Source organism: Calonectris borealis, chromosome 3 (genome assembly GCF_964195595.1).
Source record: "Calonectris borealis chromosome 3, bCalBor7.hap1.2, whole genome shotgun sequence".
NCBI classification, from domain to species: domain Eukaryota; kingdom Metazoa; phylum Chordata; class Aves; order Procellariiformes; family Procellariidae; genus Calonectris; species Calonectris borealis.
The window spans coordinates 94,130,741-94,157,451 of NC_134314.1; the positions used below are offsets into that span (position 1 = coordinate 94,130,741).

At 44.4% G+C, this 26,711-nt stretch overlaps 1 protein-coding gene across 3 annotated transcripts in view; it reads left to right on the forward strand.

Moving 5' to 3' along the window:
- Nucleotides 1–26,711, forward strand: part of CMTR1 (cap methyltransferase 1) — a 31,863-nt gene that overhangs the window by 1,331 nt on the left and 3,821 nt on the right. Inside the window, exons 1-23 of one of the 3 annotated variants that reach the window (XM_075146783.1) lie at nucleotides 601–748; nucleotides 2,289–2,423; nucleotides 6,783–6,925; nucleotides 9,408–9,566; nucleotides 10,953–11,045; nucleotides 11,785–11,856; nucleotides 12,531–12,625; nucleotides 12,730–12,802; nucleotides 13,011–13,209; nucleotides 15,648–15,766; nucleotides 16,020–16,116; nucleotides 17,361–17,493; nucleotides 18,044–18,223; nucleotides 18,631–18,687; nucleotides 19,661–19,718; nucleotides 20,376–20,444; nucleotides 20,618–20,749; nucleotides 21,254–21,376; nucleotides 22,072–22,163; nucleotides 22,792–22,860; nucleotides 24,346–24,393; nucleotides 24,983–25,095; nucleotides 25,648–25,756. In XM_075146783.1, the coding sequence (XP_075002884.1) occupies nucleotides 2,294–2,423; nucleotides 6,783–6,925; nucleotides 9,408–9,566; nucleotides 10,953–11,045; nucleotides 11,785–11,856; nucleotides 12,531–12,625; nucleotides 12,730–12,802; nucleotides 13,011–13,209; nucleotides 15,648–15,766; nucleotides 16,020–16,116; nucleotides 17,361–17,493; nucleotides 18,044–18,223; nucleotides 18,631–18,687; nucleotides 19,661–19,718; nucleotides 20,376–20,444; nucleotides 20,618–20,749; nucleotides 21,254–21,376; nucleotides 22,072–22,163; nucleotides 22,792–22,860; nucleotides 24,346–24,393; nucleotides 24,983–25,095; nucleotides 25,648–25,756 (2,363 nt within the window). In that variant the 5' untranslated portion in view covers nucleotides 601–748; nucleotides 2,289–2,293. Of the gene's footprint in view, nucleotides 1–600; nucleotides 812–2,288; nucleotides 2,424–6,782; nucleotides 6,926–9,407; nucleotides 9,567–10,952; nucleotides 11,046–11,784; nucleotides 11,857–12,530; nucleotides 12,626–12,729; nucleotides 12,803–13,010; nucleotides 13,210–15,647; nucleotides 15,767–16,019; nucleotides 16,117–17,360; nucleotides 17,494–18,043; nucleotides 18,224–18,630; nucleotides 18,688–19,660; nucleotides 19,719–20,375; nucleotides 20,445–20,617; nucleotides 20,750–21,253; nucleotides 21,377–22,071; nucleotides 22,164–22,791; nucleotides 22,861–24,345; nucleotides 24,394–24,982; nucleotides 25,096–25,647; nucleotides 25,757–26,711 lie in introns of those variants that run through there. The other 2 variants (XM_075146784.1, XM_075146782.1) reach the window with 2 other exon arrangements.

Here is a 26,711-nt window from a genome sequence, read left to right on the forward strand (position 1 = left end):
GGGCGGCGGCCCTGAGCAGGCACCGGGGCGTGCTGCCTGCGCTGCCCGCGGTCACCAGCGAGGTGGGGGTGCTGTTAGGTCGCTTCAGAAGCATAATAAAAGCTGTTTTTCTTAGAAAGTGCCGCTTTTAAGGCAGTGGCTGAATTATTTGTGCGTTAACACACTTTACATACGTTTTTGTTTACAACATGTTTGCAAAAATTATAACATTTTACATAGAATTTCAATATATTTTCACCCCTATGCACCCCTACCTCACCTCCACCGGGAAGGACTGAAGCCGCCGGCTACCTGCTTCCCCAAGGAGCCGGGCCCCACCCGCGGCCTGCGCCCCGCCCGCAGCGGGCAGGGCAGGGCCGAGCGGGGCGGTGCAGGCCCGGCGGCGGGAGGGGGCGGCCCCGCCATGCCGCTGCACCGCCGGCGTTGCCTAGCGACCCGACGGGGCCTTGCGGAGGGGGCGCCGGGCCCACTTCCGGGTTGAGGCTGCCCGCGGCGCGCCTGTGGGAACCGGCCCCTCGGTGCCGGCGCGGGCGGTGCGTCACTGTGGCGCGCCGGCTGGCTGGGGAGGACCCGCGGGAGGGGGCGGGGCGGGGGCGGTGACGGCGGCGCCTCCGAGCGGGGAAACGAAACGAGAGCGCCGGCGGCGGTGCGGGAGCGGGACCGGGACTGTCTCCCCGCCCCGCTGGGCCCTCGGCAGACGCACCCGCCTGCAGCACCCGCCTGCCCCCGCCCCGCCTCCGCCTCTTCCGTGAGTGGCGCCCGGTCCAGCAGAGCGCTGTCCGCGGGCCCCGGTCCCGGCGCGCGTGTGCGGGTCAGCGCGGGGCGCGGCCGCCGGCAGCTCCCGCGGGCTCCCTGCCGCTCGGCCTGGGGGGGGCCGCGGCGCGGCCCGCAGCCCGCCGCCGGCTTGCGTGGCCTCCGGGAGCGGGAGCCAGGCCCCCGGGCGGGCGGACCCTCGGGGCGGGCGGTGCGAGGCGAGCGAGAAGCTGGCTGAGGGGCGGCCCGCAGGCTGCGGTGTCGCTTCACTTGGGGTTAATTCTGCGTCGTTTGACATTTATGAGGAAAACGAATGCGCTCAGGGACCCTTAGCAGGGTTAGGAGGGGGGAGGTCTTGAGAGGAAGCCAGCGGTGGTGAACTGAGAGCGGGCTCGCCCAGTAAGAGAAGACCTCAGCAGAAAATTGCTCTCAGTTTGTTAGAGATAAGCAAGCAAGGGGAAAAAACCAAACAAAACAACCCTAAATTGACACAAGAGCAGATAAATATGAGTTGGCTGTAAATAAGCTTCTGGTGGAAGTGAAAAGATGTCTCAGCCATAGCGCAGTGAGGTTGTGGGATGATTTTGCAGTCAGAGTCATGGGGATGAATAAAGGAATTGGTCTTAAGCTGCTCTGTATATGTTTGTGGAAATAAGTTTGGTAACGGAGGGTTCGAATCAGTGACCTGGGGCATCTTTCCTAGCCCATCATTCCTATGTAGAATAATAAACACCAGTAGGTTTTTATTGCTTTTTATCAATAGCAGGGAGGATTAGCTAGTGCTCTAGGCATCTGTGCCTTTTAATTTTCATGTGCTTTCCTGTTCCTTGGTCCTTGTCCTCTTCAGGCCTTCCCAGCTCGCTTCTATCAACTCCGTCTTAAGCGTTAGTCCTTTCTCTGGGTTTATGCAAAGTTTATCAGCCACATCCAGAAGCTTCATATCTTGCCAGTGATTCCTGGTGAAAACACAAACACCACCCAACTTGAGCACACATGTTTTTAATAAAGTTCTGCTATAGAGATCATATAGGAAAGCTCTTTTATTAATTAATATTTGCAGAGGTGAGGTCAGAGATGCTCTGAATCTCTTGTGACAAGTAGGTTCCACCTTGCATGTTCTCCATTAGATTGATCTTATTTCCTCATTTTTTGGTGTGTTTGGATAAAATGGATCTTTGATTCAGTAGTAGTAACCAACTGTCATATATTTAAGTTATCTAAGTGCTGACATCTGGGTTGTCTTCATCTACTAGCGTTTAATGGTGAGTAGGTTGTAGAAATTATTTGAAATTCAAGTAATCAGTAATAGGGAAGCTTCTGTATGGATTTCATGTTTGTTTAGTTAGACTAGCTATTAAAAAAAGTAGGTTCAAAAGAAGGCAATGCTTTTACCTAGAGCAAACTTAAGTTGAGAAGCATAATACTGAATAGTCCATAAAATGATCTATACTGCCATGCTGCTGTGCCTTACCCTTCAGTATGCAGGAGAAAGTTAATTTGCTTAGTGTTTACCAAGTGTGATAATCTTCTTTCAGCAAAAATGAAGAGAAGGACAGAACCCGAATTTAGCAGCCCCCAAAAGAAGCAGAAGAGGAGGATAGAAGACTTGGGATTAACCCTCAGTTCTACTTCAGATGATGAAACTCAATTTAGTAATCATACTACTCAAGGTAAGGTTGGAGATAAGGTATACGCTGCTGCAGGGAATCTAAATAATAACTAGGAATTGAAGCTACGTCTCCTAAATCCTAACTGATAGCCTGAACTTCAAGGGCATACTCTCTCTTTAGGAGAAAAAGTACACTATTTCTATTCAAAAATTTGGATTGGTGTGAACTTTTTTAAGCTTTTTTAAAATCTCATGTAAACAGTTTGGTCTGGAAATTGTATGAATTCAGACAGAAAATAGAACTTGGAGTGGTATGGTACAAAGCTGTAAAGATTCTTTTAATGTATGAGCAGCATGAATCTTTTCAGTCTCAGCAGTTATTTTTGTTTTGGAAACTCTCAGCAGTGAGGAGTTGTGGATGTTGTGCCATAAAGAAACATCATAATCCCTCATTGTTTAAAAAAAAAAAATCAGTAATCTTATCACATTTTTGCAGGTGGGAGAAATTGAGATGAACACAAAGGGCGGGTTGATTGAGACTCCTACATTGTAGCACCATCTCTTTTGCTGGCTCAGTGTGATTTTTTGGGGGGGAGGGGGGAGTTGTGAGAGCTCACAGGTGTTTGGTTTCAGAAAGAAAAACTTAATTAAATTAATTGCCTACTTTTTCTCAAGTTGGAGTGTGCTTTCTCACCTGGAGCTGGGGTATACCAAAGATGAGGCGAGTGCCCTATGCAATTGGTATTGCTGTTGCGGGGCACTTCAGACTCTCCCGGGATGGTACTTCAGGTTGCCTCATGGTCACACCTGCTACTTCTGAGTCTTGGGATTTCCCCCGGTCATAAAGTGTTAGTGAGAAAGGGCCTGAACTCATAAAAAAGCCTTCATCTTTTGAAAATGGAAGGGGATGTGTATGGAAGATGAGTGGGTCGGTTTGGGAGTAGTCGTAGCGACAGGGTATGGTGTGTGTGTACCTGTCTGGTGAGGCTGGAGCTGAGTGAGGAGGTGAGAGGTGCAGGGTGTGAGAGCTGGGGAAGGGAATGCTGTGTGCACTCAGGGCTGAGCTAAAAAATTCAGTATTTTTAAAATTTTTTTTTCCCCTTTTGATTATTGAGTTCATATATGGGTCAAAATAGGCTGTGAGTCTTAACGTTTAAGAAACAAGTTGATACAGTTCAAGAACAACATTTTGGGTGGGGTTAATTGTTTAGTAGTCTGTTACACCCATTGTGGTTTCTGATGAAAGAAAGTAAGTTGGGGGAGAGAAGTGATTTGAGATCTGATCTCAGCTGAGCATGGCCTAGCAAATGTTAAAAGCAAGAAGGGTTGTGAAGGGACTTTCTTGAGATTTATGTAGTGGTACTGTGTTTGAGGCACATCGTGAGCCTCTGAAAAATAAGACATAGCTCAAAAGCAGACAGCAAAGTTAATTAAAGCTGTGTATTGGAGAAGCAGAAAGCAGTAACTGACCCTAAAGCAAAATCCTTTGTGATCCTGTTCATATCTAAGAACTTTGTGAAGGAAAGAGAAATGTAGCTTGTGTGACAGATGTTTGAAAATCAAGATGGGTATATAATATTGCAAACACAAGTTAAATCATAGCCTTCCTTGTCTCAAGCTGGAAGCCTTAAAGGTTGATACTGTAAAACTCTAGCACAGTAGTTATGTGGGGACACAAGTCCTGAATCTTAAAAGCTGATAGTTCAGCAACAAGGATTGAGCACGCATTGAAAGGGTTTTAACTACAGTAATATATTTCATTGTGGCGTCTTTCACTTCACTTTCTTGTAATGGCCTTTCTTTACTAATTATGCAGTTTTCTGTAACAGGAAAATAGAGATATCTGCGAGTTGAGAGAGAAATAGTCTGTTTTTTCTTAAATCAGAAAAATATAAGAGAAGTTCAGTCCTTCTTTCTAGGTAATTATAATGTCTTTTGTTTTAAAGACTTATATGGAGCTAAATAATTCCTTTTTAAGTGATAAACAGAAAAGGATTAACAACCATTTTCTTTGTTATCTCAGGGCACCTTATGTAGTTTAGCTTCTCCTAGTTGTATGAAGTAGCACAGAATGATTTCTAGCACTCAGCGAACAAGGGAGGCTCAAGAGGCAGAGGTCTAATGAAGAGCGTGACTGTGCTTGCTGTGGATTGCTGCTCCAGTAGTCTGTACAGCCTGCCCCAAAGCATGACTGATGTGGTGCTAGGCAAATTTCAGGATGGAAATTTGTGCCATTTCTTCATCCTTGTAGTAATATTGCCACAGGAGAAGCGGAAGGATTTGGTGGGTTGTAGGGCCTCCCTTGCTACCTGTTTGGTGCGGAGCCAGCTGTAAGACAAATGATATGACTACCATGATTCCTGCCCAGATCATAGAATCATAGAATAGTTTGGGTTGGAAGGGACCTTTAAAGGCCATCTAGTCCAACCCCCCTGCTGTGGGCAGGGTCATCTTTCACTAGATCGGGTTGCTCAGAGCCCCGTCCAACCTGACCTTGAATGTTTCCAGGGATGGGGCATCTACCACCTCTCTGGGCAACCTGTTCCAGTGTTTCACCACCCTCATTGTAAAAAATTTCTTCCTTATATCTAGTCTAAATCTACCTTCTTTCAGTTTAAAACCATTCCTCCTTGTCGTATCGCAACAGGTCCTGCTAAAAAGTTTGTCTCCATATTTCTTATAAGCCCCCTTTAAGTACTGAGAGGCTGCAATAAGGCCCCCCCCCCAGCCTTCTCTTCTCCAGGCTGAATAACCCCAACTCTCTCAGCCTTTCTTCACAGGAGAGGTGTTCCATCCCCCTGATCATTTTCGTGGCCCTCCTCTGGACCCGCTCCAACAGGTCCATGTCTTTCCTGGGCTGAGGGCTCCAGAGCTGGACGCAGCACTCCAGGTGGGGTCTCACCAGAGCAGAGTAGAGGGGCAGAATCACCTCCCTCGACCTGCTGGCCATGCTCCTTTTGATGCAACCCAGGATACGGTTGGCCTTCTGGGCTACATCCCAGTTACATCCAGCCCAGAGCAAGTAGGTTTGGGCATCTCTCAACTGTAGAGCAGCAGCAAGGACTATACAGCTCATATAGGCCTAGGTTCATCCCAAGTAAATCTCAGGGTGGAACTGGGCATAGACAGAGCTTCATTGTTTGGTGCTCATGAAGGCTCTGCTGCATCAGTTTCAGGTGACTTTCAGGTGAAAAACTGTCTCATTTGCTGTAGTGAACTTGTGGATCCTCACTACTGAGGTGGGTAGCAGAGTCAAACTGAAGTTTAATATGGGGATTAAGGGATTCAACTCTCTCTTCTTTCTGCAGTGTTGGCCATTTGGTAGATGCCTGTGTACTTGATGTGAATTTTTGGTTAAGTGAGGGATGCGTTTACACCTGTAGTTAGGTAGGAAACTGAGGAAAATCCCGTATGTTTTATCAAGGTGTCAGTAATTGTCATTATTCTCGTGAGAGAATCTACGTGGACTTTCTCAGCTCCTCAGGATCATTGCAAAGTCAGACACACCACAGTGTGCTATCGTGGTCATGCTGTGGCCTGCTCTGCTGCTGTAATGGGGTTTGCCCAGCCCTTTGCGGGGCCTAGAATCCACTGGCTCGGAGAGTGTCATGGTTTAACCCCAGCCAGCCACCGAGCACCACGCAGCTGCTCGCTCACCCCCCCGCCGGGTGGGATGGGGGAGAGAATCAGAAGGGCAAAAGTGAGAAAACTCGTGGGTTGAGATAAAGACAGTTTAATAGGGAAAGCAAAAGCCGCGCATGCAAGCAAAGCAAAACAAGGAATTCATTCACTACTTCCCATCGGCAGGCAGGTGTTCAGCCATCGCCAGGAAAGCAGGGCTCCATCACGCGTAACGGTTACTTGGGAAGACAAATGCCATCACTCCGAACGCCCCCCCTCCTTCTTCTTCACTCAGCCTTATATGCTGAGCATGACGTCATATGGTATGGAATAGCCCATTGGCCAGCTGGGCCAGCCGCCCTGGCCACGCTCCCTCCCAGCCCCCTGCACATCTGGCAGGGCACGGGAAGATGAAAAGTCCTCGACTAGCGTAAACATTACCTAGCAACAACCAAAATATCAGTGTGTCATCAACATTATTCTCACACTACATCCAAAACACAGCACTATACCAGTTAATAGGAAGAAAATCAACTCCATCCCAGCCAAAACCAGGACAGAGAGGTTGAGTCCATCCCTGAGACAAAGGGGCAGATAACCAGTTGTTCGTTCCACATTATATTACACCTGTGTGCTTCCTGTAGCATGTTTGAGATACTGAAGTGTCCTCTCTATGTACGTGTTGAGAGGATTTAATGAGTCACACCATATAGTTCTTAATGTGATTACTGAGATGATTTTCCTCCGTTTTCTTTTTATTTTCATACTCACTTTTCTCACTTTTTTTTTTTGTTTTCAGAGTCTTCCAGTAGCAGCAGTGGGTCTGACAGTGAGAGCGATGAAAAAAGACCAGTCTTCAGCAATGAGTTCAAACAAGACTCTCTTGTGGAGGGTACTTCATCTCGCTACTCAATGTATAACAGTGTCTCCCAAAAGCTCATGGTAGGTCAAAATAGTTTTGGACCAAACTATTAAGACCTGATGAGAGTGAAGTGAAAAGACCAGTCTGTTTTAAGAGATTTTGATTCTGATCCTCCTTGTAGCAGGGTTCTCTGCTTCTTTGAGCAGCTACTGAGCAATTGGGGGAGGCTGAGAGAGCTTGGTTGAAGGGGATCTGTTAAAAAAGAAGGTTGATTTTCATGTTCAAGGCCTAGGAGCAGGGAGGTGAATGTGAAGGGAAAGATCTCTGGGTCAGGCAGCTTGCTGAGCTTGAAAAAAGAGTCCTACTGTGTGTTATTTTGCAATGCTTGAGTTAATAAATGCCTTGTAAGAAAGGCCTTAATTTCTGTGACTGACATTAATTTGTTTGGTCTTGGAGGCTGGCTGGCATACCCTTGTAGAATTATTACCTTAATTGTTAAGGTATTTCTTTTCCAGTGCCACTCTACTTTATGTAGGACCGGAAATTTCTTGGAAAGGCAGGGAGTGCTGCCTGGCATACCCTTGTAGAATTACCACTTTAATTATTAAGGTATTTCTTTTTCTTTCAAGTGTGCCACTCTGCTTTATGTAGGGCCGGAAATTTCTTGGAAAGGCAGGGAGTTGTGAATTATAGCAACTGTGAGAACTAAACTTTGAAGGCGATAGCCAACCCCTTGATTACACAGTGTTAGTGTGGGAAAGAAAGAACTTTTAGGAAGTTCGAAGAAAATGGTTGTCTGTCTCATGGTGGTCCCAAATGCGGGAACTTGTTCCTGAGTTTAAAGGCAATAGTAGGCTGTAGAGAAGAGGAGTCTCTTTCGGTGCATGCTGTTACACTTATTTCCTGATGCAAACTTTGTCACTGTGGTACTGCAAGTATCTCATAATCCTGAAAGAATTTCTATTCTCGATAACGGAGAAACAAAAATGTTATTTCCAAGGGCAGTAGAGATGAGATGTATAGTTGTGTATTACTTGAAATGTGACAGGAAGTTTGGGACTCAATGGGGGACTGAATTCAGGTCTCCTTTTGTTCTGTGCTGGTGCTGTACTCACAGGAACAGGAGTCAGCAATCTTTCCGTGGTGGTAGGCCTGCTTGTACCTGCCTTTGCCAAGTTAGAAGTTCAGTTTTTTACTAGAAGCTGGGAAGTGCTAGCTGCTACTAGGGGTGGGAACAGGGAGATGCTCCTCTCAAGGAGGTGGAACGCTGCTGACCAGCAGGATCATACCTCTTCGTGAAAAAGGAACGTTCAGCTCTTGCTGAATTCAAAACTCAATGGGATCCAGAGGCTGAGAGTTGCTGATTGTGCCTCTCTGTAGATAAATCCTGTTGCTGATCATTCAGGATCTGTCCACATGCATTTTTGGCACTGGGCTGCAGTTTGCTGATTCTAGCAAAAGACTATCTTTCATTTGGAGAGTTCTCTCCTGAGCCAATTAGGATGTGTGCTTTCAATCACCACAATACAGGAGCTTTTACTACTGAATTAGGGAGGCTTTTGTTTGTAAGGCCTCATAAATTTGAATATAAAGATTGATGTGATATCAAGTCTGATTGAATGATTTGGTAGCATTAGATAAGTAAAAGGAAAATAGTCCTTGATTACTAGATGTTCAAAATTCTGTCCTCAGAAAACCGCTGTATAACGGGCTCAGTGGCTGTCACGTTTGGTGTACATATTTCAGGCTCTGATTTGGAGCCAGGTAGCAAAGAGAAAACACCATGTATCTTTGTATGAAACCTGTCTGATATTCTTGTGTTGTTTCTCATACTGATGTTAATAAACAATGGTTTTGTTGCTTTTTACAGGAGGGACTATATGGATAATTTATTCATTCAAAGTGAAACTTAAGGATTAAGTCTTTTATTTACTTAATGTCTTTGTAGTCGCATACTGGAGGGAGTGAAATTGACTGCATTCATGCTTTTTGTTGCTGTTCTCTTGTGGCTAAATTTTATGAAGAGAAATGCCTGAAAAAAATAGCAGTTAATGAACATACTTCTTTTAACCTAACAGATGGGAATGTGTTTCAGGAGCAGTGTCTTGCATTCCTCCTCTGAGTTTTAGGTGAAGTTCTAACTGGTGCTTGAAATGTATGTGAATGCATGTTCACAACAAAGAATATCATCACAACGTGGATTTTTTTCCTGTGCCAGGACCTTTTGTTTTAGGAACCTTCCACGCTTACTGAACACGGTGATGAATGGCTCCAGGCTCCTCACTACTTCTCCCTCTGAGCTGGCTGTTCCTGCATTACTGAACCTTTTGTAATTTGCTGTCTTTTCAAACATCATTCTTTAGATCTAGTTCTTTTGCATCCGGCCTCAGTGAAGTGAACTCAGTATTAAGTCCTGAAAGCCACAACTGAGATTAAAAATGCTCAATGCCTTCAGGTCACTTCAGGGTCATGTGTCATTTTCCCTGCTAGTCTTTGATCTCAGTAGTAGTACATAAACTCAAGTCCACTTGCCTCAGTGTGCTCCCGTTGCTTTCTTTATAGGCCAAGATGGGCTTCCGGGAAGGAGAAGGTCTGGGAAAATATGGCCAAGGCAGGAAGGATATTGTTGAGGCCTCCAGTCAGAAGGGAAGGAGAGGCTTTGGGCTGACCCTCAAAGGATTTGACGGGGAGCTCAATATTGATTGGCAGGATGAGCCAGAGGTAAGTACTTCCTATTTTGAATCCCTTTTCTGTTGCTGTGTTCAGGATTTGCCCTCTGGGAATGATGTTTAGTGTTGTCTGATACAACTGGCTACCATCAAGTGGCTCTGCTGGGTAGACTTAGGCCTTATTTTGTCCCAGAACAGCATGGCAAAACTTGTTTTCTGTCACATGTATTAATATTATGGTACAAAATCAGTTTCAGATGGATTATTGCTGTGGTCTGTATGATTTGTTTCCAAGTTTGCAGTAGTGAATATGATTGAAAATTGTTATCAAGCTCTTTTGGGTTTACCATTTTTATTTTGTATATAATTTTTAATGCCTTTATAGGCGATTGTTTTTTTTAAATCTTTTCTGGATGTTTAATAGTCCCAGATAAAATGCTCAGATGTTCTATTTCTGTGTCACGTCAAGCTCTTCAGCAGGGAGGAAAATTGGGAAATATAAATAGATATTGCCAGGAAAGCAAAGCCCAGTTTTGATATTATTTGTTGCTAAACAGCTGCTGTATCTTTGTTTTTAAAAAGAAAAAAACAAACCACAACACTGAATCCTAGGAATCTGGCAGCTGGAGAGTAAGCCAGAAGGTCCCAGCCAGTTAGTCAAGGGCAGCAATGATTATCAAGTCGCATATGGTGCATGTTATAGTACTTTGCTCTCCTTTCTTTGAATTGTTTTCAGTTGGAAATAATATCAGAGGTTATTCCTTGAGAGCCAGGAATTTGAGACCTGTTCTGTAGACTCATTGGTTTAGGTCTCATTCTCCAGTATGTTTCTACAGCTCACAGCAGTTAAGTGTTACGTATGATTAACCCTTGCGATACTACTATAATAAATATAAGAAGGTTAGCAGATCTCGGTGGCCTCTCTTTGTGGAGGAGTGGCACACTTCGATCTTAACTGCTAAAACAATTCCTTCCCAAGATTATAAAAATTGTTTGAAGCCTGAATTAAGTTGTGGAATGAGGGGGCCTTTCGGAAAGAACTGGGAGAAAGGAGGTCCAAAGCATCATCAGGAAGTGTGGTTTTTTGGCAGCTGTCTCTTTTGCAATGTCTCTAAAATGTACCTTGAGAGTACGAGGCTTTTGCTTTATGTCTTGATTGTTCATCAGACTCTAATGAGATGAAAGTGGTGGTGTGGGGTTTTTTGGTGGTGGTCTTTTTTTTTTGTGTGTGTGTGTTGTTTTTTTTTTTTTTAATTTTATTTTAAATCCAAACAAATAAGACATGTTTTAGACTAGGAGAAAGAAACTGTATAGTTGGCCCTAAAGTCATGGCATAACCCCTTATGCTAGGATTGGGAGGCAAATTTTTGGGAGCAATCGGTTGTTATGTTTTGCTAGCGAAAACGTCTTTCACTCTTCCCATGTCTTATGTTTGCAGCCCAGTGCCTATGAGGAGGTGGACTGGTGCCTCGAGTGTACCACGGAAATCCCTGACGCCCAGGAACTGAAGGAGTGGATGACTGTGGGGAAGGTAATTTTTTTAGATCCCAGTGCTTACCAGCCTAAGAAGACACAGGACTACTCAGCCTGAAACAATTGCCTTGTCAAAGAATCAAAGAATAACCTAGGCTGGAGGGAACCTCTGGAGCTCTGTGCAGCTTCCTGCTTAAAGCAGGTCCAACTAGGTCAGGTTGCTCAAGGCCTTGTTTGATTGAGTTTTGAGTATCTCCACGGTTGGAAATCTCACAACCTGTTTGGGCATCTGTTTCAATGTTTTGAATGGTTAACCCAGTTGGCAAAAGGAAATTTCTATATAGCTAATTGGCATTTTTTGTGTTGCAGCTTGTGTCCATTGTTTCTTATCCTATCGCTGTCCATCTCTGAGAAGAGTCTAGATCAATCTTCTTTATTTCCTGCCATTAGGTACTTGTAGACAGCAATAGGATCTCCCTTTCTCCATTCTGAACAAACTGTTCTCTCAGTCTCTCCTCATACACCAGGTGCTTCTGCACCCTCATCATCGTGGTGGCCCTTTTGCTGGGCTTGCTCCAGTATGTCTGTCTTGTATGGGGGAGTGCTAAACTGGATGCAGTATTCCACATGTGGTCTCAAGATGCCAAAGGGGAGAATAATTCCTCAGCCTGCTGGCTACACTTTTGCTAATACAGCCTAGTATGTGGTTGGCAACCTTCATCACTGGTACGTGTTGCATTCTGAAATAACTGATACCATGTTTGCTAATTGTTATCTGTGTTCTTGTCCTGTTCCAGAGGAAGATGGCGATTGAAGATGAAACAGAGTTCTGTAGTGAAGAGCTTTTACATAATGTCCTGCAGTGCAAGGTGAGTCCCCTTCTTTAGAAAGGAACTGAAGTTTTGGGGGAAGCAAGTGAAATAAATGATTGAAGGAGATTGAGTAGTTTACTTAGGTGATTGCCAGGAGCTCACAACATCCTCTTTCACCTCCATGCCACTAGTGTGACCACGCATCCTGGTTGTTACTGTCTGTTCAGCAACCTGTTTTGCACATCAGCCTTCAAATACATTAATGAAAACAGTCTCCCTTTCTTAGTTAGTTCAACTGAAAGGCGGAATGCTTGAATAAGCTAAGAAAATAAGCTCCCTTTCTTGTGTGCTCCACCTTCACTCCTAGGTTTTATTACGCCCTTGTAAATTGCAGTAGAGTGTGAGTGTATATATATGTGTGAGAGAAATACCGTAGGCTGTGACTGCTTTTGAGGTGGCTAACCACGTTATCAGGCTCTGGAGCTATCAGTACAGAATTCTTCAGTGTCACTAAATTTGCTTGAGAACTGGGGTGGCTTGGAAGAAGGGTGAATATCATTATGTGATGAAAAAACATGCTGTATTGGTGAACCAAACCCTGCACGGAGTTTGCTGTCTAAGGACAGAGAAGCATGAGGATAGGAAATGCTCATGCCTACCTATCCCTCAAGCCTGTGCCAGGTGCAGCTCAATTTTGTTTCTGCTGATACAGAAGCATTCTGTTTGTGCAGAGCGTATTTGATGAGCTGGATGGAGAAGAAATGCGTCGAGCCCGAACAAGATCTAACCCCTATGAGATGATCCGTGGAGTTTTCTTCCTGAACAGGTTTGCAGAACTTCTGGTAGTGTAGCCCCTTTCCTATTTTAGTCTACTTTCAGCCTTGGGAGCCAAGGTTGAAACTTAATAGGTCCCTGTTTATGTCTTCACAGGGCTGCAATGAAGATGGCAAATATGGACCATGTCTTTGACTACATGTTTACAAACCCTAAGGACTTCCATGGGGTGAGGGCCTCTATTTAACTTCCAAACAGCAGTGGTTTCTCAGAGAATGGAGAAGGTGGGGAGAAAGGAGAATCCTTAGGATACTAGCTGGGAAAACAGATGCTGGAAAGAGACTTCTCCGGCTGAGTAGTACAGTTTATGGTGTCTCTGGTTTGACTGATGGGGGCTGTTACTGGGTCAGTAGAATTTCCTCAGTTTCCTTTTGCAGAGGCCCTTGATAAAGGAGCGAGATGCAGAGCTGCTCTACTTTGCTGATGTGTGTGCTGGTCCCGGAGGCTTCTCTGAGTACGTCTTGTGGAGGCGGAAGTGGCACGCGAAAGGATTTGGCATGACCTTGAAAGGACCAAATGATTTTAAACTAGAGGACTTCTATTCTGCTTCCAGTGAGCTCTTTGAACCTTATTATGGTATGTAGTGTATGCGTGAGTGTTACCTGATGGATTTTGCTTATGCGGCAGCCTCTGTATCAGGAGTGGGGCTGGTATTGATACCAGCATGGGGATCTAAGAGGGAACCATTTTGAAAGGTAGAAGGGGGCTGTCATCTGAGAAAGGGCTTGAGATTGGTGAGCTTGCATATCAAGTCACATTTCTGCACTTATTTCCAGCCTGCCCTGGGAATGTGTGTCCCATTGTAATAGCTGATACTTGATAAGCTTTGCTTATCTGAAAATTGTAGAGTGCTTTAAGATTGCTTGACAATGTTTTTCCCACTTCAGTGATGTCAGCCTGAAACACAGTGAGATGACTTATCATAGAATGGTTTGGGTTGGAGGGGACCTTAAAAATCAACTAGTTCCAACCCCTGTGCCATGGGCAGGGACACCTTCCACTAGACCAGGTTGCTCAAAGCCTCATCCAATCTGGCCTTGAACACTTCCAGGGAGGGGGCATCCGCAACTTCTCTGAGCAACCTGTTCCAGTGTCTCACCACCCTCACAGTAAAGAATTTCTTCCTAATATCTAATCTAAATCTACCCTCTTTCAGTTTAAAACAGTTACCCCTCGTCCTATCACTATGTTCCCTGATAGTGTCCCTCCCCATCTTTCCTGTAGGCCCCCTTTAAGTACGGGAAGGATGCTATAAGGTCTCCTCGGAGCCTTCTCTTCTCTAGGCTAAACAACCTCAGCTCTCTCAGCCTGTCCTCCAGCCCCCTGACTGCCCAAAGATCTGTTAGCAGAGCCAGAGGTGGAAACATTACTTGCCTGACTGGCAGTATGCTTTTATATCAGACCTCCCTAGCTCTGCTTTGATAATTGATTGTGGGCTCTTAGTGAAGACAAATAAAACAGATTTGGGCTAGAGACTGTATCTGAATCACTGTGACTAAATGAGCTTCTTAATCCAAAGAGGTTTAAGCTAACATGTTTTACTTTGAGACAGACTAAGCAGGCGTATGCAGATAATTGCTGCATCTCACCTCATGGATGGTAACTTGTTAAGCTTGCTGATATGCTTGAGCCTTCTATCTGCATAGCCACTAGGAATAGGAAGGGAAATGCAAGGATTGCTAGTATTCCTGCTTCTTATTTCAGATTGTATAAAGGAAACTGGAGTGTGACTGTCTTGTAGAGAAGAGGGTTTGCTTTTCCATTGTTGTGCTCCTCCCCCCGCCCCCCCGACTCTTGTTGACTGCCGCTTTTGACACCTGACCATGAACTCTTAGAGAATGGTTAGCGCTTCAGGATTAGATCTGTTAAATAGAAGGTTCATGGCAAGGGCAGCAAGGCAGATAAACACATGTTCTAATGGTTGCAGCATTTGGATCTTCATAACTCACTGCAAACTGGTCTTGTGGAGAGATGGAGATACGTGAGAAAGGAATAGCCCAATGACTTTGATGCATTTTCTTGATCCCTTTCTGTCTGTTATGCTATAAAGTCTAGTGAGATGTGTATAAACTCTGTTCCAGTGATGGGAAGGAAGTAGACTGCCGTGATATTTATGTTGTGAAGAATGGTAACAAATTCTAGTGTCACTTCACTTACTGACAGGATGATTGATGAGGAATTTACTTATCAAAGCACTATCATGCATCCTGATCTCTGCTGCTTTCTAGTCCTCCAGTTCAGTTAATAGAAGCTGTAGTTGTAGAAGATTTACGGGGACTAATACCAAATAGAAGTTTAGGCTTCTTCAAAGTCAGAATTGTGGAGCTCTAGAATACACCTTAGATTAGCTTTCTAAAACACCAACTTCAGGGGCAACGTACCTCTTTTTAAAAAGAGCCATATGGGAAAACTGTACAAACATTCATGCACAAACCCTATTTCCCTACTCCCTTTAAAAACTTGTTTGCAGGGTTTTTTTGAGGTTGCTTTTTTAAATTCCAGATTACATTGTGTTTGGAAATAGAGTATTGTGTTTCTTTGGAATGATTTGAATTCTTAGCAGAAGGTTGCCAATGCACAATGTAAATAATTTTGGCTTGTCTGTAAAAACATGTTATTAACAGGTGAGCTGTGCAGTGAGATTGAACCTTACATTTCTAGTAGGTTCAGCTATGTGTCCTTCCTACTTGCATGAGAATATTATGTTATGTAGTCAGTTCTCATCTCAGGGAAGGGCAGTGAATGATTTGTCTTTTGCTGAGGCTAATGTACAACTCATCATTTGAGCATGGTTATTACATGGCTTTTTAGACCTGACCACACAATCTGAGTAATTTTCTTAAATTAACAAGCATCTTCGGTGGTGAACAAGGGAATGTTAATCCTTATTTGCCTATCAAGGTCTGTGTAATTTCTGACTAAATGCTTATTGAATACAATAGATCACCTGCATATATTGATCTTTTATCTGTACTTGCAAACATGTTAGTAATTGTCTCCTCTTTTCCCCTTAGGAGAGGGAGGGATTGATGGAGACGGAGACATCACTCGCTCAGAGAACATTACTGCTTTCCGGAATTTTGTTTTGGACAATACTGATCACAAGGGAGTGCATTTCTTAATGGCTGATGGGGTTGGTCCATTTCTTTTTCTTCCTGCACTAATGACCAAAACTGATACCGCAGTCTGCATATAGTAGGATATTTGACATGTGTCCATAGTTACAATGTGAAATTCTTCAAGGCTTGCCATTAAAATTCCTGGTGGCAGTGTTTTTTATCTTAAAGAAACAGAAATTATCATGATTCCATGATTTAACTGTACAGAATCCTTTGCTTGATCAACAGATTTGTGGCAATACTAATCATATGCTATGTGCTTTGCAGGGTTTCTCAGTGGAGGGTCAGGAGAATCTGCAAGAAATCCTAAGCAAACAGCTCATGCTTTGCCAGTTCCTTACAGCACTGTCCATTGTCCGGACAGGTATGTTTTATCCATTAATCTTCTTCCTCCTTCTCTAAAGTGTGGGTGGCATTGCGGAAGGATGCTGTACAATTTTTATTAACATGCCACGAAGTCTGCTTTGCAGTGGGGCTAAGTTGCACAGAATTGAGTATGTATGCATACATCCTGAGATGGTCGTCACAAAGCTAAGAAAACTGGGGCAGAAAAATAAGAGTATCTATGTCTATTTTGCTTTTAATTAAAAGTGTGAGGTAAAATGTGTTAGTTTAAAGCTCTTACAATGTGTTATGTTATGTAGCTGTCTTGGGCTAAGGTCACTAATCTGATAACTGGACAGTATGTCTGAGTTTTATGGCACTAGCTGGACCGACTGCTTCCTGAATATTTTATCAGGCTAGTTGGAACAGAGTGGTGTTGATCTAGTTCATCCTCCCCTCTAACTTGTCTCTTTTCTCCTTTAATCTGCCATCGCTGCGATCAGAACAAGATGATGTTTCACATTGTCTTAGCCGTACCTCATTGTTGCCAAATGATGGACATTACAGCTCTGTCTGGGTTTGATGGCTCTTCTCTTCTGCTGAGTTTAGTTAACATTTGGCACTGACACAGAAGATAAAAACGCTCATTATGTTATCATTTATCTTGTGCCCTATGTTTAGAAGTACCTGAGGCAATGATCTACTTAGCAGTAGTCTCAAATGTGATATGGTAAAAAGAGCAACCTTCTTTAAGTCTTTCCTCTCTGAGTAGATAATAGCTCTGTAAGATTGACTGATTTTTGCTTGGGGAGGTTGGGAATCTTGTTTGAAGGCAAGAGGTGACATAGACTCTTTTCTTTCTAGATGGCGAGTTACTCTGTTTAGGTAACATCTGTTAGTTTTCTCCTCCAGCCTGAGGTTTCTTGTTGCACATACCAGAGCTCCTCTTCTGTTGAGGCTTTTGTATAGCGTGCTGCCATGCCATAGGGCACAGTTTGGGCCTGGAAGGGGAGGATGGGGGATAGATAGAAGGTTTGCTCTTGAGACAGTATGCGTACTGATTTGATCCTAGTCAGGGAAATGCATTTGTCTTTGCTGCAGAGATATGGGGGAGATGGTTCATGGAGTCCCATTGGCCCACTTCATGAATGTGCTTTAGATGCTGTTTAATTGTACAAAACCGCTCTTGCCAGTTCTGCAGAAGAGAAAGTTATTGAGGTGCCTGGTATCTCCTTGTTTCCTTATAATCTGCTGGTATTGGTGTGCTTCCTCTCTTTTTTCCAGGAGGACATTTTGTCTGCAAAACCTTTGACCTGTTTACTCCATTCAGTGTGGGACTTGTTTATCTGCTGTATTGCTGCTTTGAGCGAGTGTGCATCTTTAAACCTGTGACAAGCCGCCCTGCTAACTCGGAGAGGTGAGATTCTTGAGCATGAGGGACTACTAAAGAAACCCTGTCCTCTAAATGCAGTGGTAGATGGGTTTGGTAAGTCTAGTGGAAGCTTTGTGACCTGTGTCAATTGGCAGCTGTCTTGGAGGAGGAAACATTTTACATGCTTAGCAAATTATGATGTTTGACAAGGTAGAGAAGATATTTGCCAAATTACCCTTCTGGGGAGAAAGCAGTGGAACTAAATATGTAACAAATTCTGTTTTGCATGAAACAACTACGGTTCCAATGAAGCTGGAGCGTATTATGTGTGTTATCATTGTACTTGTCAAGTTTAGCAGAATTGATTTACTACTTGAGGGAGATCTGTGGGGTTTTTCAATAGGGTTGAGTTTCCCAATCTTTCCAAAGTGTAGAAAATGTATAATGACTTTGTGATAGGTGAGATTGCACCTTCCTAGGGATACCCAGGAGGAAAGAATTCCTGGGATTTGGGAAACTGTCCCGATAATGGGAGTGTGGCAGTCTTCACTGTGTGGAAGAACTGAATCCACATGATCTCTGCCTTGCTCTGCAGGTACGTGATATGCAAAGGATTAAAGCTAGGGATTGATGATGTGCGGGACTATCTCTTCATGGTGAACATCAGACTCAACCAGCTGCGCAACTCTGATGTGGATGTGAATCTTGTTGTCCCATTGAATGTGATCAAAGGCGACCAGGATTTCTACGATTACATTGTCCAGTCCAATGAAAAGTGAGTGCCCACGGACAATAAGGGCTGCTGGCTGTAGGCAGGTTAACCAACATGGCGTTCAGTTGTAGCTTCTTGCACTCATGGAGGTACTTGTTGATGCTGGTACGCTGCTCTGCTTTTGCTCCCTGAGAGGCTTAGCAGAGCAGAGGGACCCTGTGCAGAGAGAAATGCTGTATACTGTTAGTGACTCGCCTCCGAGTACTGTGTAGAAAGGAAAGGAGGCTACTGCCTAGTTCTTTCCAATGGTCTTGCTGTCACTTTGAATCATGTTGGCAATGATCCATCACTGCTCTGAGGATCAGACTGGCTTCCTCCTGTTGTCCCAGCCCTCTTCCTTGTTTTGAATAGTAGAACAATCTTGGTGGTGATTAACTTGCTCTCTGACTGAAACTTGTCCTCTCTTTCAGCCACTGCAAAGTTCAAATAAAGGCACTAGCCAAAATTCGTGCCTTTGTTCAAGACACGTGAGTATATTCCCCTGGCTTTCGGTGAGAACTGAATTAACCTACTATAAATGAATTGCTTTGCCCTTCTTTAATTGTTCTTGATTTGAGCTGGTGCTTGGCTTGGCCTTTGGAGCCAGGAAAGTGAATAGTGCTTTTAGGTAGCTCAGTTTGTGTCTCTGCCTGAGTTATTTGCAGAAATGTGTGGGTGGCTGGAGGAGTCCTGAAAGTTGATGGTCTATTATCACCCTTGTTGAGAAGGCTTCCATGCATTGCATGATTTCTGACTACCATAAGTGGGCCTGCTTCTTGACAGGAATTTAGGCAGAAAAGTAACTCCCAGCTGGTATGTTCAAATCTACAGTGACCATCTAAGTTGGGTGTGGTTCATAGCTCTTCATTTTTCCAGGGGCAATTCAAAGCATCTAAGTGACATACCTAGACTTACCTAAAGCTTATGATGTGAATTTCTTGTGTAAAACTAAAGCCATTGCAATGTATAGCTGTTTTGCTGGCATGACTTTTCTTTTCAGGTGTCATTCAGAGAAAGTACATAGTAGAAAGTTGAGTGAGTCTGGTAGCGAGGAATTATCTAAGAGTTAAACATTGACACTGTTTTTTGTGTGGCCTTCAGCAGGTCTTCATTGCTATTTGTAAACAGGGCTATGCACCCAGCTCTTGGAGATTAGCCTAAGTTCATACTAATACAAAACTTCTTGAAAATATTGATGCCCCGTGGTACTTTCACGGGATGGAGTGGTGGCTGCTAATCAGTAGTGCAGACCATGAAACAAAGCTAAACACGGGGATTGGAGATGGGTGGAGGGTGGGGCGGGAAGGCAGCATCCTCTTTTGTGTGACCTCTTGAGGAACAGCACAGGTTTGTCATTCCCAGGCCAGGTGCTGAAAGGTGCGAGTTTTATAGAGCTGGGATATGTAATGCTGCAAGAGCAAGGAGGTTGCACCATCTTAACCGTCTGCTGTCTTTCTGTAGGACACTGATTGAGCCACGGCAGGCTGAAATCCGAAAGGAGTGTCTCCAGCTATGGGGGGTAAGTAAGCTGCCAAGCAGGGAGGTCGTGAAGATATCCTTGCTGTGGTGAAACAAGAATGGAGCTGCAGTACTGATAGGACTTTCTAGCCAAAGGTTTAATGCATTGTCTTGTGGGAAAGTCAGAGACCATTTCAAGCTGTTTATGTAAGCAAACAGGATCTTTCTGATTCATTATGTGTACGGCTTAACTGAGCAGGCTTCTTTGCTGCAGTTGAGAATATTTCATCATACGCAGAGTGAAGTCAGCACCTAGTTCCCAAGCAGCAGAGCTCTCCAAAAGGCGTTGTTTTATGAGTCTGCAGTTTCTCTTTCCTGAGCCTTTGACTGCCGTGGGGCTGTAGATATGAGAGTCAGTTTCACAGGCTAATTGTGTGTCTTCGATGAAACAGTATTTCATAGAAACCTGCATGAAATCAAAGATTTAGCCTGAAACTTTTTGAAGTTGCCTGTTGTTTCCTGTGAGACGTGGTATGCCAACATTAAATTTGCAAAACACGTGAGACTTTTTATTTGCCAGATGACCTCTCCAGCGACTGGAATCCCAAGAGCAGGAGTTTCAGGTGGCAGGATGTTCTGTCATGTACTGAAACCAGAAAGGTTCCTATGAACATGCCAAAGAATAACACTTATTATAATCATTTGGATTTGTTTTCAGATTCCTGATCAGGCTCGTGTTGCTCCTTCATCTTCAGATCCCAAGTCCAAGTTCTTTGAGCTGATCCAGGTGAGACCTTACCCAGAAGCTTGTTCTGAGTCCTTTCATACAAATAGAACTTTTCCCGATGGGAATTAAGAGATGAAGAAGCTAGTCCTGGATTATTGTTTCATGTAGAAGTTGCATTTCCCTACCTGTTGATGTCTTGTGCTAACTTGCCTTTTCCATACCTCACTCTTTAGGGCACGGACATTGATACCTTCAGTTACAAACCTACTCTTCTGAATTCCAGTACACTAGAGAAAATCCGCCAAGTGTTAGACTACCGGTGTATGGTGTCTGGAAGTGAGCAGAAGTTCCTCTTGGGGCTAGGGGTAAGTGCTGAGAACAGTCCAGGAGTTTTGCTGGTTCATTTCAATGCTACTACTCTGCCTTGCAGTTTCATCCCATCCTTTCCTGTCCTCAGAGGCCAGAAAGGATCCCCATCAGCAGTCCCTGAGACTGCTAGTTATTTTATGTTTCTTTCTCCTGACTTCACTGCTTTTCACACTAATTAACCCTGTTTTTGTAGTCGCAGCCAACACAGAGACCTGTACTCTTGCTAGTGTCTCAAATAATCTCTACTGTCCTTTTAAAGGTGTTCTATTTCTGGTTCTTTGTGTGGGTATGAAAAGTCACTGGCAGATTAGAATCAGTGTTTTTGTTCCTTTGCTGTAGAGATTAAGGTTCTTCCTTAAAACTTCTGACAAAGAAACTGCCTGCGGCAGCCTAGGACAAAAAGATTCTCTGAGGGCTGCTCTACAGTTAGTCAGAGGTCTCTCCTCCACCCCTGCCCTCATGAAGCTTTGGCTGAATCTGACTCTGCCTTCTACACACAGAAATCACAGATCTACACCTGGGATGGTCGCCAGTCAGATCGCTGGACAAAGCTGGATTTGAAAACTGAGCTGCCACGAGATACCCTTCTCTCTGTGGAGATTGTTCATGAGCTGAAAGGAGAGGTAGGAGACTATTCTCTCCCTTACCAAGTGGCTGCAAATATAATGAGCAGTTTCGCCTATTCTCTGTAAGATACTGCAGAATAAATGTTCCATCTGTGCCATGTGCAAGTTTTTTTTCTATATGATCTTTAGAGAAACTATTTTGGATTAAGTTCCTTCTTTCTGTCCAGTGCTAGAGATATGAGCTTTTAAAATTACTGTGAAAACGCTTTGGACTTGACATGCTGCTGTTGTCCTACGTGCAGCAGCAGATGACACTGCCAACATGACTTAATGTGTTCTGGGGCTCTTTGGGTACATAACTGCAGGCCTTGGGGAAAAGATTCTCGTGGTATATTCACAGCGTAAGGTATTGCTGCCTGGGAGTTTGGCTGTCCTCTGGCACCTCAGATGAGGGTGCTGTAGTGCACTGGGCTTTGTGCTGTGGTACCTGATAAAGCACAGAGAGCTGGTGATGGCAGTTGTGGTCCTGCCCTCTCTCCCTCTCCTGAGACAGAACTGTGTAGCTGAGATACACCAGTTCTTGGAGAATGGCACATTACCGTACAATGGGCAGCAGGGAATTTGTGTGCTTCTAGTATCTGGAAAGGTGCTTTCTTGCTAGAAGAGAATGATGTCCTGTCAAAAAACAGGCTATAAATCAAAGCTGAAATAGGAACAGTCTGAGTAGTAAGTCTCTGTATTGCCCTCCCTAGGGGAAAGCCCAGCGAAAAATCAGTGCTATCCATATCCTTGATGTCTTGGTGCTGAATGGCAATGACGTTCGAAAGCAGCATTTCAACCAGAGGTATGTGGGATCTGGAGAAGCTTCCTTCTTGTACATGAGGAGTGTCTGGGAAACAGTGTTCACACTAAAAGCAGAATGCTGAGCACAGGGAGACAAGTGCATTCAGCTGAAACACTGCTATAAAGATGAACTGTGAATGAACTTGCTCTGAACTGAAGTGCGTATAGCCATTTCCAACTGTACTTTCTCTGTGTACGAGGGTAGGTCTAGCTCCTTTCTTAGTCTGGGGTGAGCCAGGCACAGCCTGGGTAAACTGAGCATCCTGGGAATATGAATGAGCATAGCTGATAACTGGCTGAGGGAGAAGGAACGAGTCCCTCTGTTTCCTTCCTCAGGGGCATGATGTCTCTATCAGTCCTGCTTTCTGGCTGATACATCAATATGTTCAGCATGTGGACTTTTAGAGGAGGCTATGGAGACCCATTCCTAATGGATAATAGCCAGTATCACTGGGCACTGAACTGGGAGGGCGGAGTGAAAAAAGTGTTGCTCAGTACCCATTTGGCTAGCAGTGGACGTAGTCTGTATGTACTGAAGCGTCTAATCAGTTATTCTGCTGAAACTGTTACCTACCTGCTGTGCCAAAGATCTCACTAAATTGCTGGATTCTCCTTCCGTTTTCATTCAGGATTCAGCTGGCGGAGAAGTTTGTCAAAGCTGTTTCTAAACCTAGCCGGCCAGATATGAACCCCATTCGGTGAGTGACGACTCCTTCCCTCAGCCTGGCATGCTTTGGTTTCAGTGTGTTGGAGGATGAAGATAAGGAGCTGAAGGAGAGTTAAATTTCAGGCTGAAATTCATAGTTCTGTTATGCTCCTTGGAAAGAGGATAAAACCCCTTTAAATAAGGGGTTAAGATAAAGGTTGATAGTGGAGAAGTTGTGCCCTCCTTTCACATATCAGACAGTCACGTTTTCATCATAGGTGAATTGGCTGGTGCCAATTTCAAATATGTGCTACAGTAGGTTAGCACCCAGTTAGCTTAATCATTGCAAAGACTTCTATGTCCTTGTCTGCCCTGAAGGGTCAGCAGTGGTACAGAGATGCTGACTGTTAGTAGATAAATGAAGTGCTGACCAGCAGTTGCAATCTCCAAATGGTTAGCCTGAGGAGAAGGCTTAAGTTACAATCCCAAGAAAGTTCCTGACAAAGGGCTTCAGCTTTGGTTGCCTCCTGACCTTCCATTTCATTAATTCTGCTACAGTGGAGCATAAGAGCATCATTGTGCTGTGTATCAGACAGGTGTTGTGGACAAAACAGCTTCTGTTTCAGAAGCTAGAAGTGCCATGATATTGTGAGAGAAGCTGGAGGAAGGGAAAGAGGATGTTCTGCTTGGTGGCTTAATGAAAGATGAGTGGGATCTCAATTAAACTCAAGACAAACAGACAGTTGCAATAACTGGAGGAGCCCAAAGTGTTGGGGAGGGCTGAAGGTGAAGCGGAGAGCTGTAGAAATGGGTTATAGAGGGGCCCTTTGCTGCTCTTGTGAAAAGGCGTTCAAGCTGTGCTCTTTGAAGCCTGATGCTTGTAGCAGTGTGTGGGAAATGAGTGGTTGGGATATCTGATCAGAGGCAGTGCTTTTGAAACTTCCCGATTATCTCTTTCTGTGTCTCAGAACAACAAAAACAAAAGTAGTTTGACATAATGATAAGAATGATGATTCCAAATCATCTTTACTGATTTATAAACAAACAAACAAACAAAAACCACCCCAAAAAAACAAAAACCAAGCTGTTTTTACCTCAGTTTGTGGTATCCCTGAGGATAGTAACAGTGAAGATCAGGCAGTTTAGTTTTACAGCGAGGCCAGCACGCTGAGGCTAGAACCTGCCTGGGGCTGATCTTGGTGAATTTACCTCATGGGAAAACAAAAGCACCCGACTTTCATTGTTCTTCCTCTTCGGTATACTCAGCCTGAGGTAAAAATGCACAGCTTCCTTAGCAGCAAGGATGCTTGTATGCTGCTTACAGCAACCCAGCCATGAGCATGCAGGTGTCGTGTTTTCTCAAGCCAGGAGAAATAAGGCACTGGAGCAGAAGATTGAGGAGAAGGGTGAACCTCAAGTCATGCCTGACTACCTCATGCTGTATAAAATGAACTGTGTGGCTGCTCCCTGTAGCTGGGACAGGAAAAGAGAACAGCTTAAATTTTTTTTAAATCACATTTTTGTCTTTTCCCCCCAGAGTGAAGGAAGTGTACAGATTGGAGGAAATGGAGAAGATTTTTGTGAGGTAAGGGACCGGCACAAATGAGCGACTTCAGGGCCCATTGAGGTTATCAGCCACCAATGCACAGGAATGGGAGGGATGTGCTGATCTATGCTTGAGGAGTCCTGGAGAAAAACCTGTTAGAGCTCGTGCAGCTCGTGGCTGTTGTTTCCGAGATGCTGCTGACTCAGAGCATCATCCTGCTGAGTTCTAATGCCGTGGATGTGGCCAGTGCGCTTTACAACAGTAGGAGTAGGAATGGCGCTTGAGTTTGTGTGCAGAAGTGTCAGTGGCTTCTCAGTGGCTTGAAAGATTAAGAGTTCATACCTGAAATGGGAACCCCATTTGGATTAAGTGAGGTAGATCATGACAGATCCTTCATTGCAACACTGGATTTGCTATCTGATCTAGACAGCTCTGGCTGGTTCCTCTAGCCGTGTGGGGGAGGCAAGAGACTGAATTCTCCAGGATGTGATGATTCTTCCTGTCATGTGCGGTGCTGTCAGTTTTCACAGCGACACTCTGGAGAAGGGTGTGCGTGTGGCACGTTGTGTGCAAGAGGATGGTAAAGGAAGAAATGGAACCTCTATCACTGCCTTCTTTCAACATTTAGGTTAGAGATGAAAATCATCAAGAGTTCAGGGGGAATACCCCGGCTATCCTACACTGGCCGAGATGACCGGCACTTTGTGCCCACAGGACTCTACATCGTACGGACTGTGAATGGTAGGAAGAGAGAGTCCCCACTCCTATTTAACTTTTCTTTGTATCTTCAAGTATAAAGTATTGACCAGGCTCCTTCCTGTTATAACTTGGTAAAAAATTAATGGGAGTATTCCAATGCTAGGGATTAACTGTTTGCATGTAATGAGGGCAGCTTGGATTTGGATAAGGTTTAGGGTATTTATATGATAGGTTTTTCTGTTGCACATTGATTAGCTATTGTGTGGGTAATTCTATTTATTTACATGACTGATGACTTTCTTTTTTAACGAGATCATAATTTTTTGTCAAGAAGATATTTTCCAGAGTAATAGTACATGGAAATATCCTATTTGGAATGTCAACTTTTAAATGCAGGGAGAAGGGAGTTTTCTCAGTGAATAGAGAACAGTTTGGGAAGCAGGTCTTCTTGGGGAAGGGAAGGAAAAAAGGAGTATGAGAAGGATCACAATTATTCTTATAGATTCCTCCTCCCTGCTTGCACCATATGTGTATTTATACTGTGCTTTTTTCCCCTTCCCATTTTCTGTCGGATCCCCGTGACTCTTCTGCAAGATCCCTGGACAATGGCATACAGCAAAAACTCCAAGAGGAAATTCTTCTTCAACAAAATGACCAAGAAAGCGACATATGACCTCCCTTCTGAATCCATCGCACCCTTTCAGTGAGTACGAGCCAGAGCTGAGGCTGTGGAAGGATAGCTGTGTGCAAGTTTGTGTGGGGGGGTATTTGGAAGGGAGTTCAGGTGTGCTGTGCTATGTTCTTGCAGTCGCTTGCAGTGCAAGCGCAGCTTGGTCACCAGCAGGGTGTGCTGCAGAAGCTGGCACCTTCTCAGACTTTCAGGAAACTGCTGATCTGGATTCATGGATTTTGCAATTAGTTGCCATGAATAACACACATCTCGCAGCTTTGTTCCCCTGTCTGCAGCAGAGTACAAGTTACTGAACCTCCCTGCACACAGGGAGACGGAAGTTGAGCCCAGCAACTGTAATTTGCTGCATCTCTGTATTTTAAGATGCTTGGCTGGAAGTTGCTAACTTAAAAGCAAATCCCAGTTCATTTAGCCCAGGCTCTGGAATAAGCTGTAGGTAGTTGGGAGCTGCTTAAAGAGAGGATGAGAGAGAAAAGCAGCAGCTCCATGGGAAAGGATGGAGTAGCTTGTCATTGGATAGTCATTAATACTGTGGCTGCTGAACCCCATCTGTATCTATTGAGTACTAGGCTAAGACCACGTCTTAAGTATAGCAAATCCTGAGTCTGTGAGATGCCTCAGGGCTCATGGGTGGACATGTTCTGCACACCCTGCCCTCAGGTAGTCTGAAGAGATGCCCTCCACCACTACCCAGGACTGTGCCTCTGAGACAGAGCCTTTGAATCTCCTTACCTACCTTACAGCAGTGCTTTTAAGAATCCTTAAGGCTTTCCTTAACCAGGTAAATGGAAGAACAGGCTTAAAAAGCAGAGGCACATGATGCTTTTTCCCTCCATGTGTCAGGATGGAGTTAGTTCTGCCTCTGTACTCAGAAGTAGGCCAGCATGAACCTGCATGAATGGCTAAGGAGGTGGAGGGAGCGCTTGTGTGGGACTGCGGAAGGGATGTGTTGTGTTGTGGTTAGTGA